At 36.6% G+C, this 11,866-nt stretch overlaps 1 protein-coding gene across 1 annotated transcript in view; it reads left to right on the top strand.

Moving 5' to 3' along the window:
- The window catches only part of LPHN2 (latrophilin 2), a gene marked incomplete at its 5' end in the record, with an annotated part of 51,519 nt that overhangs the window by 22,509 nt on the left and 17,144 nt on the right, over positions 1 to 11,866 (top strand). The window contains 5 exons of the mRNA XM_009575156.1: positions 259 to 476; positions 1,560 to 1,733; positions 2,805 to 3,014; positions 4,022 to 4,242; positions 5,513 to 5,579. Coding sequence (XP_009573451.1) covers positions 259 to 476; positions 1,560 to 1,733; positions 2,805 to 3,014; positions 4,022 to 4,242; positions 5,513 to 5,579 — 890 coding nt within the window. The remainder of the gene's footprint in view (positions 1 to 258; positions 477 to 1,559; positions 1,734 to 2,804; positions 3,015 to 4,021; positions 4,243 to 5,512; positions 5,580 to 11,866) is intronic.

Raw genomic sequence — 11,866 nt, 5'->3', positions numbered from 1 at the left:
TGGTGAGTCTTGGGCACGGAGCTCTGAAACTCCATTAACTTTTATAAAACCTACATTACCTCCCCTAGTTAAAATATCAAAACAAAACACAACAAAACTGCTCTGTGGCTTTTTCTCAAAGATCATGGGTACCTGGGTGTTCTTCTTCAAATCCATAGCCTGAAAATGCCTCTCTGTTTACTGATGCTTCATTGTCAGTTCATTAGAGTACAGGTTGCTGTCTTTCTGTAGACCTCTGTGGCATGATGATGGGATTTTTTTCTTTTGTAGGATTAGCAAAACTGGTTTTCATCATTTACAAAAGTTTGGGGCGTTTTCTCAGTACTGAAAATGCAACCATAAAGCTAGGCAGCGACTTTGCTGGGCGGAATAGCACGATCGCAGTCAACTCCCACGTCATTGCAGCCTCTATCAACAAGGAGTCTAGCCGGGTGTACCTGACTGATCCTGTGCATTTTACGCTGGAACACATTGATGTGAGTTGTGCTAATGAATTAATAGGAAGGTCATAAAATCAGCAAGAGAGAAAAGCAATGCAGAAAAATAACCTTTTTGCATTTGAATTTTAAATGTTGGACTAGGTCAGAGACACAAGCTTAGTTAAGTCTATGAACATAAAATTAAATGAGCCTGGTTCAGTGATTATTAGAACTTAAGTGTATTCTTAATGAAAACTAATTCAGTAATCAACATGAAAATGTAAATGACTAATTTGTTTCTAACTGAAAATTAACTCTTACCTTAGTAGCAGGGTAGAAAATAACTGTTAAGATTCTTGATGGTCTGCTGTAACAAGTTTTAATAACACTTTAACTTTTTACATTAATTTTGGACCAAGTTCTGGAAGCCTATACAAATTGTTTAAATGCATTTATTCAGTGAAGAATAAAGTATTATATCTTGGTTTGTTATACTTTAAATTTGTGTGTATTTTCTTCATGGTAATTTATTTGATGTGTTTCTTTGCTCGTTCGTTTGGTCCTTTCTGTTTTCATGTCTCACATGGGGAAAGTAAGTAATCACTACTGTGACAGAGAAAATATGGTTGGATTTTCCTCTCATTTTGCCTCTTTTTATAAAGCTGTTTTGGTTTTTTTTTCATCAAAATAGATAGACATTGAGGAATGAGCTTTTTCCTGATGTCTGTTCACATGACTTTGGCTTGACCAAAGGTGAGAATCAAAGGAAAAAGATCATATTTTCAAATTCTCAATTACAGGAAAAATACCTTCAGAATAAATTCGCAGTCCTAATTTTGCAGAAAGCAAAAATGACTATAGTGTACCATCAGTGCATAAAATCGTAAGATGGAAATTGTAATTGTTTAAAATTGGGTCTACAGTAATTGAGACTACACTTTAGAGTGTTTCGGACTATAAAGTCCCTTTTAAACTAGATGTCTTCCTTGTATAACATAGTCCACAATTTTGCTGATGAAAAACTTTATTGTCCGAAACATGCAAAGTTTAATCTAAATTACCCTTTACACATATTAAACAATTGTGATTGCCATCTTAGTGTGTAAAATCCTCATTTTATGTTATCCTTTTATCTCCCAGCCTGACAATTATTTCAATGCAAATTGTTCCTTCTGGAACTACTCAGAGAGGACTATGATGGGATACTGGTCAACTCAAGGCTGCAAACTGGTCGACACAAATAAAACTCATACAACGTGTGCTTGCAGTCACCTAACCAACTTTGCAATTCTTATGGCTCATCGGGAAATTGTGGTAGGTAATGATGTTTCTAGCCATTGGCAGGGAACAAACTTTTAAAGATTTAGCTTTAAATCTCTAGCAAGATCCAAAATTGCCAAAGTTTCTTAAGTATTTATAGTTTTTTTTCTTTCCAAAGCAATTTGCTTTCTGTAGCACTTTTCTTCCTCACCCATAAAGTTACAAGCAAAATAACAGGAAAGAAAAACAAGGAAGGACAAGAGTTTACTTCAAGTCATATTTTAAAGTTACTGACCAAGCTTACAACCGTTCTACAGACTTCCCACAGTACAGCTGGAGAGTATCTGTAGGGGCAGCTGTGCAGGCTGTTCCCTGGAAGCACAAGTGCCAGCTCTCCTTAGAGCAGGAAGGTCAGGCAGCTTCCATACTGGTTGTTTAAATGCCTCTTCATACTCTGAAATTTTGTGGTCTTGTTAAAGCACTTACTGGGTATCAGGGCGTCCATGCAATATTTGCAAGGATATGAGACTTCTCATAAAGTCTCATATCTTTCTCATTGTATTTGGAAAGGTTGCTGAAAAGATAACCAAGATGACAAAAGTGATTCTGTCGCAACTGAAGCGACAAACCTTCTTTAGCTAAACGTGAGATTACAGCTGGAATTACACGCATAACATATTCTGCATTTTGTCCTAATTGGTGTGTAAATCATTGCTTTCTTCTTCGCTGTGGAGTTGCAGGTCTGTAGGAAAGAACACATACTCTTATAGGAGGTCCCAAAGAAAACTCTCCTCTTTGTTTGCATCAGAGCTTAGTGGCACTTTCAAAATGTTATGTTTCTCTACTTGTTCTTGTCTCACAAGTTTACAGCAAGCCATAGGAAAAGTAAAAATGCTATCTGATCTGGCTAAAATAGTCATATTTTTCTCTCAGTCCTGCTCCTCTTCTGCTTACCCTAATCTTGCTCTTCTGGGAAGCTGACCTGAGACTGAGAAATTACTGAATACATTTTGCCCATCTCATGTAATGGACAAGTAACTTTTCTGGATGCTACCTGTGAAGATAGGTTTTTGTTTATACTCATAAAGAGTCATATTAATTTTCTCCATTCTTGGTTATTTCTAGTACAAAGATGGAGTGCACGAATTGCTCCTCACTGTCATCACCTGGGTGGGAATTGTCATCTCTCTTGTTTGCCTGGCCATCTGCATCTTCACATTCTGTTTTTTCCGTGGCCTGCAAAGTGATCGTAACACTATTCACAAGAACCTTTGTATCAACCTATTCATTGCTGAGTTCATTTTCCTAATAGGCATCGATAAGACAGAGTACAAGGTAAGTTTTCTCTGTGTGTACTGATCTTGTTCTCTGAAATGACTGTCTGAAATGGATTTGAAGTAAAACATGACAACACTGCCAAGCTTTCAGCATTCTGACACAGCAAGGCTGAAATAAAAGCTCAGTGTGAAAATAAGATAGACATGTTCATAAATAGTATTTACATCCATCAGAAATATCACTGTGGCCTTAATTTCTCACTTAATTGCAATGTTTTTCATTTTCAGTTGAGAAACATTGGCTATTAACGAAGCAGGTGGTTAAACTTTTGAAAGAGGAGATGAAATCAAATGTTGACATACTGGGAACATATATATGTTTTCTCTATATATTCATATGTCTCAACAACTATTGACTACTTTTGTGTGTGTATATATATATATTAGTACAGGGCCTTATCTATATACTTACACATGTTTTACATTGCACATTTATGCAGGTTTTTTGGCAGTACTGGTGAAATTAATTCTGAAATGATTCATTGGGTTGAAATCTAATAATTCAGTATAGTTTCATCCAGAACTCAGCCAAAGGGGGGGAGAGAATTCAGATTGATTTCTGTTACGACAGTAGAAACTTCCAAATTACAGCAGATAAAAATGGCTTGATGGCCACTTCATAATTCTAAATAAGCTGTATTACCTTATGCATCTAGAACCAACTGTTCATGTCTCAGATTATCTAAACTGTAAGTCCTAAAAGCATATCAGTTTCAAAATCAGTTTCAAAAGAGTTGCTTATAAAATTGAAAAGTCCACTCTATAATTGAAGAGCCGGGGGTGAGGCTGCGTTTTCCTTATCTTCTTTCACACTGTTTAGGTAATTTACTTTCTGTAGCTACTGAGCACACATTAGTAATTTCAAATGTTCAGTGTATGTTTTCAGGTAGGGAAAATGCTCCTGAATTTGTGAAGTATATGCTGTTCTATTACACACTATTTAATTGGAGATATAATGATGTGAAGTTTTGTGGTTTATATTTCCATCTTTCTTTTTCTTTGCAGATTGCATGTCCAATATTCGCAGGTCTCTTACACTTTTTCTTCCTGGCAGCCTTTGCCTGGATGTGTCTAGAAGGAGTGCAGCTTTATCTAATGTTAGTAGAAGTATTTGAAAGTGAATATTCTAGGAAGAAGTACTATTATGTTGCTGGCTACCTCTTCCCTGCTACAGTAGTTGGTGTCTCAGCAGCTATTGACTATAAGAGCTACGGAACAGAGAAAGCGTAAGTAATTGCAAGTGACCTGAGTGTTTTTCAAGTGAATAATTTTTTAAAGCCTATTAGCTGTCAGAGGGCCCCTGACAGACTAAAATGCCATCTGAAAGCTTTATTGGTAAGAGAATGGCAATGCTGTGCACAAATTACAATCAAGTCTTTTGTAATTCTCCAGGTTCAGAGGATTTGTACTCTAGAGAGACCGATTCTAAATTATGGTCTTTCTTTTAACACAAAAGATTGACCTGAAACAAATTGAGAAGGTAAATAACTTTTTGGCCTCAAATGTATATTAAGTAAAAATTCTCAACTTAAAGTATCTGACAGGCCTAACCACCCAGTTTTAAGCTAATGCTTCATTAGATCTCTTTGTTCAACTGCCCCTCTAGCTAACTCTCGTCCTGAATTATGACAGTACAATATTCCAACCCATATGTTTCACTTTGATAATATTTTATCAGGCGAGTAGAGCAGGATTAAAATTAGCCACTGCCTTTTATTTACAAAAATACAGATCTATATAGAAAGTGACAGAAGGTAGACTGGAAACATTTCTGAGGATTTGAGTTGCTGGAGGCATTAATTTGCCTTCCAATAGTATTTACTTTGTCCTTTGATGCAATTAGTTACAGAATGGGAAGATACTGTTGGCTACAAGAAAGCTGCTTGATTTTGCTACTGATGAAAGACAAATAAGAGCAATAACTGGGCTGTATGAAAAACGAATTGCTAAGTGAAGTCGGCCCTAATAGGTTTACACGTCATTTAGTCTGGTATCATATGTATTCTTTCTCTACTGTTTAACTCCCAGTTGGGGCATTTTGTTTATACCATACTGTTTTTCCGCAAAACATGGCATCTGAACATTTTCTGTCTCTTACTCCTCAGGAGTAAGCACTTTGCATATGATATAAAGTTAAAAGCAGATTTTGGAGATTACATGGAAAACCTGTGAGAAATATTTACTGATGTTAGATTCGTTAGTCCACCTGTGACTAAACCTTTTGACTGAAAGGAGAGAGAGCTCATTTTGGTTTTGTTTCTTCTTATGTGTTAGCTATTCCTGATGATATATTTTCAAGTTCAATAGTGTTATTAAACAGGACTCATCAGAAGAGTTTCAGGTTAGGAAAAATTGTCCATGGACTAAGTGGTACTGTGCAATATTTATCATTGTTTACTGGCAAAATGTTAGCTTAAGAAGTATTTTTGCACTTTCCATTTATTGGACTGAGGTGCTAATACAATTGTTCACTTTTCATTCTTTTTTCCATGATAGTTGCTGGCTCCATGTAGATAACTATTTTATCTGGAGTTTTATTGGACCTGTTACCTTTATTATTCTGGTAAGAACTTTGTTTTTTCCTTTCCTTTTAGGTTGCCTCACAGCAAAGTTAAAAAGATTGAATAACGTCAGTCAATGTTATTCACAAGACATTTCATGAAAATGCTTATAAACAATTTGTAATGTGACCAGTGGTTACATAAATGTTTAGAAATCTTTAAAGAGTGCTGATCAAATGATTAATTGTCAAAACTGTGGTGGTACTTCAGCATAGCCATTTTTTCCTAATGGCTTGAACTCTGAAGATCATATCGACATGTGTAGTCATATGAAAAATCAATGAAGTACAAAACACAGGGTTTTTTTTAAAGGAACCATTATTATTGCTTTCAATTGAGTCACTATTGTACACGTTCCAGAATTTAACTGCTAATTATCCAACATAATTATCTCAAAAGGGTGTTCTAACGCATTGGATAATTAAATAAATCTTATATTTCATTACACTTACACAGTATTTGTATGTGTATTTGCATATGTATATTTTTCCATAACTATTTCTGTGTGTATTTATGCTACATGTAATGTATGTCAGAAATACAAGTTCATCTGTTTTAGTATAAATAATAGAGTATTTTGTAACCAGTAGAAAGCACATACACGTTCTTGCAGTCATTTGAGTAAAGTCGTCGTATGCGTGCACACCCATCTGTACACCCACAGCTGTGTGCCCCATTGTCCATTTAAGATTGAATGTTGTGTTCATACATCAATTATCCATCCTCTGAGCATTTTCAGGTAAAAAGCACATAGTCATCTGTCAACCCAAGGAAAAAACATCTCCCTGTTGTTTCAGACTAATAATACCAACACTGCACAACATAGAAATTTGGAAGGAAAAGTGAACGCAAGATGTGCGTTTTGGCTCACCTTGTTTTCCTCTACTAGTTCAGTATCTTTAAAGCCTGGCTATACTTGAGAAATATTCTAGAAGGCGGGTGCTGGGGACATAGCTGATGTACATAAAGAGCTTTTCTCATAACTGCTGATAGTTTGGAAGAATGAATTAATTTGTTTTCATGCTTTTGAAAGTCTGAATAGTTACCTGTTCCCCTGCCTTTATACAGTAGTAGAGTTGTGAAATGTTAACAGAAGTTCAGTTCCCTTCAATTTCCAAATTTAGGAATTGCATTTTGTCATTATTATTTTTTCAGCCTGAAGCACATGCATCAGGCATAATTTTGAAATTTCTGACTTTCATAGATCTATACTCCAGACATACTATTTCAAAATTTTTTGTAGCTTATAGTTTACATTACTTCTCCATGTAAAAATAAACTGATACTTTGATTATGGAACTTTCTATAAATAATGTACCCAGGCAATCTTTTGTAGGTACTTTATTCCTTCCTGGTATCTTCAATATTGAAATAAGCTTATGTCTATTTAGGTTGGTTTTACTCTCTGTTTATATCAAAAACTATTTCAGTCCTTGAGCAGTCACTTAAGAAAAGATAGTTGTGCAGTGTAGAAGTTGTTTGAGTTCATTGGCATATTTTCAAAGAAAAAGGCATAGATGCCAAAACTCATGTGTGTATGAGTTGAATTAGAAAAATTATAGCATTTGTAAGATTTAAGTATAGACCATAATAATTGTACAAAGTTTATTCTAAATACATTTAAATTAAATCAAGTCTCGGGATGATAGGGATTTTTTTTTTAATTAAACCTACAATTACAACTGAAAGATATACTTAGTATTTTCAATATGATAGACAATATTTTTCAACACAAAGTTGTTTCTTGCAATTGTTGTAATCATTACTAGAAGATTGTTCTAAGTTTCATGCCACAATAGTTCAGTTAGCTCAAGTCTGATCGTATGGTGATAATTTTGCTTTTTGTGTCTAGCTTTCTATTTTATTATTACTGGGAGTATTTTGCTAAGTCACCTCTATTTCTCTCCCTTGCTTTAAAATAACATTTCACATGGGAAGCTTTGGGCATTGCTGACGGCTTTTTCACTTCCTCATAACCAGGTCAGAGTGAGAATAGAGGTGAAGGACATTTCATCATATTGACCATGTACAGACATAGTTCACTATTATTTACTGGCCATGACATTATTATCCTCCAGCAAATCATTTAGGCTGAGACGCAAAAGGCCTTTGGGAGCAGTATTCCCAACTTCAAAAATATGAAACAGCAGGTAGCAATCACAGCACAGTTCCTGGGAGTAATTCTTCTCTAGCAATTGCTTTGCCCTCTAATCGTCCCAACTGAGAAAGCAAGAGGGACTGGAGGAAGAAGTGTGAGAAGTGTAATGGCTGAAAAATAATATGTTGTGCAGTGTAACTGAAGAGCCATATTTGTAGTGTAGCTTACTTAGTGTCAGTAGCATGTGAGAAGTTCACTTTGGTAAGCTTTTTAACATGTTAGTCAAATCACTTTTATGATGCTCAGTTTAATAGTACTGTCAATGCACATAAATTCTTTTTTGACAATATTGCTTACTACTATAATTTACAAATTTTTCTCTGAGTTTATAAGCATTTGCCCTTGTATCTGTATAGAGGTTTGCACAAAATGAGGATGGGAAGTATAGGGGGGAAGTATGAAGTTCCTTAGTACGTCTTCTGAGGAACTTTCAACTTCCCTGTTTCCATAGCCTGTCATGCCTTCGGGCACCAGGGTTATTATATCTATGAGAAAAGAGCATGTAAGTAATGAGCGGTGGGAAACCATTAGTATGCCTGAAATGGTTTAATGAAAGCTTGGATCATGATACGTCAGGAGCTGTTCTTATCATTTGGACAGCTCCATCTGCATCTTTAATAATTAATTCAGTTCAGTAGGAGTTCAGCATGCACACTCATTTAGAAGCCTTCTTCAGAGAGCACCTCTCTCGCTGCCTGTCCCAGAGAGAAATAGGCTTCTGCATGGCTAAGAGCAAAGATCTGGAGATACAAGAACAGTTTTAGAGCTGCATTTGCCAGGTAGCAAAAGCTCCCGGGAGTTCAAAAAGGGTCAGAACATGTGCAGTTCAGCTAGGTTACTTCAGAGTGGTGTTTCTGTTCTTCTGTCTTATCATATCCATGTCAGCACTGCAGGCTGTGTGGAATGAATTTTAAGCTGCTAAGCTCAGGCAGACGTGATTCAATTGAGCAGGTTGATGGCTATAAAACAAACAGTACACTCCTGTAATCTGTGGTCAGAAAAGCCTGAGTATTTTGATTTCTATGTAACTCCATATTCATTCATATCCAAGGAATAGGTGATGTTGGTTTGACTTTAATTCAGCCAAAACCACTGGAGTTTGCTTCTCGCAGATGGAGCCAATGTTAGGCTACCGAAGGTTGTTTAAGCAAAAATTCCTAGGATGACCTGTTTCATCATGATAGGAAAGGTAATTTCTTTTTTCACTCAGGTTGAGGCATTACTTCACCAAAGTCAGTGGATGCATACATACAGATGCACACATAATCTAGCTCCACATATAAAAACAGACTGTATTTGTAAGCTTATGCGTATAAATAATACACGTATATCATTCTATAATAGACACTTGATAAATGGTATTTATCTATTGCTCACAGGGGGGAATTTATCATGTATTCATCATTTATTGCCAAATCTTCTAGCTTTATTTGGCTACTAATCCATTGTACCTGCAACTAATTCCAATCCATTAGTCTTCTGTGCAGGTTACTACATCCACTTTTTTAAAAAAGTTAATTTGACTTGAAGACACTCCCTCTCTCAAAATTACATAGCTTTCAGGTGCCAGAAAGACAAAATTTCTATTTATACCATTTTTCATGTCCAATATACCTTCTGATTTCCAAACCGTAAACGGCGCTCTGTGTGTTGGCTGTGAAAGAAGCATGACCTTCAGGGTGCTGCATTTGATTATTACCATAAAAATTCTTCAAATTTTATATTTTGAAGTAGTTGCTTTTTATTTTTTAATATATATCTAATTGTCTTTCTTTTGCTCCATTCTATCCCATTACGCTTGTCATATTAAGAGATAAGTAGGAACTAGTATTTTGAAAGGTGCTCTAATTGTTTTTCTTCACTTTCACATACATTTCTAAAATCAGAGTGTAGATGAAGCTAGTTCTCTATGTAATCCAGTATCCTGTCTCTTATAGTAGGTAATATATTTTAGAAATTACAGCAAAAACCTAGTATAAACATTAATGAAATACTATCAATCCAAGGTTTTGCTTAGTCTTTTCAGCTAATGTTTTAAGAGATCTCACATTATAGCTCCACCTACTGTAACTGTGTGTTTTGTCACTCTCGATATCACAGCAAAATCTTCAAATCCGAACCTGATGTCTGGCCAGACTTTTAAATTCTTACTTTTAGCCTTCAAAAGAGTGTTGGTCTGATTTTCAGAAGTGCAGCATGAGAGAGGTTTTACTGACTTCATCAAGGGTGTAATTTCACTGTTTGAGATGTATGTGGCTGTGTGTGTGTTTACACAATGTATTTATATTTTTTATTATCCTTGAAGGAGAGCGGTACTGTTCAGGTGCAGATTTTGGTTCATCTGGGGTGGATGCAGCCCAGTTGTCAGGATGACGCCCAGCCAGTCACTAGCCCTTTATGTTATATGAAGTGATGAGAAAGTCGTCAAGTTTGCTTTCAAAAGCCTATCTTGCCATTCATGTGGGCCTTTAGGTGACCCCAGAGTATTGCGTGTTTGTGGTGAACATTTTTCGTAAAGAAAGGTGTGCTACTCAAGCCATCTGTCAAGCTTGGAAAACATCTACAGATTCACTGGCTTAGATCAGTAACAGTTCAGTCCTCACACAGTCACGAAACAATTCAGGTTGGAAGGGACTTCCGGAGATCTTTGGTCCAACTTCCTGCTCAGCTCAGGCTCAGCTCTGAGCTCAGGCCGGGTTGCTCAGGGCTGGAAAAGCTTTCCTTATACAAAGTTGGTGTACAAACGAATACAAAAGCACTAAGTGTGTTTCCTTCTCCCACCACGTATTTCTCACCAAGAAAAGTAATTCAGCCATTCCTTCTAAAAGCAATTATTCTCCAACAAGTTCCCTTCCCTCACGGCTTAGTGTCTTGTGTAATAAAATGGCAGGATGCCCAAAAGTCTTTAACTCATGAGATCCTCCAAAACAATCAGTTTCTAGATGAAGAGCGGTAAGGGAGCCAAAAGCGAATCTGTAGAAAGGTTTGGTTACAGTATTTGTAAGCGGGCAAAATAGGCTTTTGATAATGATACAGTGTGTAACAGAGATGCCAACATGTTTGAACAAGTGGCAAACCATGGTCTTTTGATTGCTGAAACTGAAAACTATGCAATATTTCACAGTGATGGAGAAACAAGTATCATATGCTCTGTTGTCATAGTTACTTTGTCTTCAAAGTACAGTATTTTGCTTTTTTTTCTTTTTTTTTGGAAGGACTTTTTCAGCTACTGTGATACAGCATTATTATTCCTGTGGGCTGCTTTTGTGGTTCTATACCTAAATTAGAATTAAAGTGTCTGTTAAGAAACTGCTGTGTACAGTTATTCCCTAGTCCAGCAAGGACATACATACAGACAGAGCTGAGTATCTACATAAAACCTGCTTAATATGCTGGAGCTTGGCTCAGGCTCTGGGTTAGAGCTGTGTCTGCTTGCATGTCACCGAAGGAACGTCAGTATGTAAATACAAGCTTTTGGTTTTTTTATGTCAAACTAGCACTTCAGTCATACAAAGAATCAGAGGATAAAAACTTCTCATTTCATAAGGCAGTCATTTATGAGCTAAGCCATGTCTATAAGTTTTTGATCCAAGAATGATGTTGCTAGTACAATACAGGATACTTCAGGCTAGCTACTTAGGCAAGGATTAGCTTCCAGCTGTGCTGTAAATGCTATTCTGAACTGGATTGTGCACTCCCAGTTGCATAGGTTGCAGCCAAAGTTGATTTACATGTTAGGATTGGCATGAGGCATGTCTCTTAGCTCTTAATCTGTTTCTTTTCACAAAAAGTAAATTGAAGTTACATTTTTTTTAAGCAGGCTGGAGAAGTTCATGTTATGTCAGCTACCAAAATGTGCAAGAAACTTTTTCAAATACAGAAGAAGAAAGTCTGCCTGCAAAGGCATGGAACTGAGGGTCAGGTCACGTGCAGAGCCCCCATCCTCTGTCTGGTGCAAAGGCCAGGGAGAGAAGCAACTTGTTTTCTCACCCAAGGAACTTACGCAGTACAGTGGAAGCCTAGATAAGAGGAACAAAGTGATCACAATGTGTCGTCATTTAATCATGGCCAGCAACTAAGCACCACACAGCTGCTCACTCACTCCCCCACAGTAGGACGGGGGAGAGAATC

The sequence above is a fragment of the Fulmarus glacialis genome, unplaced genomic scaffold, assembly GCF_000690835.1.
Source record: "Fulmarus glacialis isolate BGI_N327 unplaced genomic scaffold, ASM69083v1 scaffold7503, whole genome shotgun sequence".
NCBI classification, from domain to species: Eukaryota; Metazoa; Chordata; class Aves; order Procellariiformes; family Procellariidae; genus Fulmarus; species Fulmarus glacialis.
The sequence above is the reverse complement of the archived record's forward strand: the minus strand, read 5'-3'. Positions and strand labels throughout refer to the sequence as shown.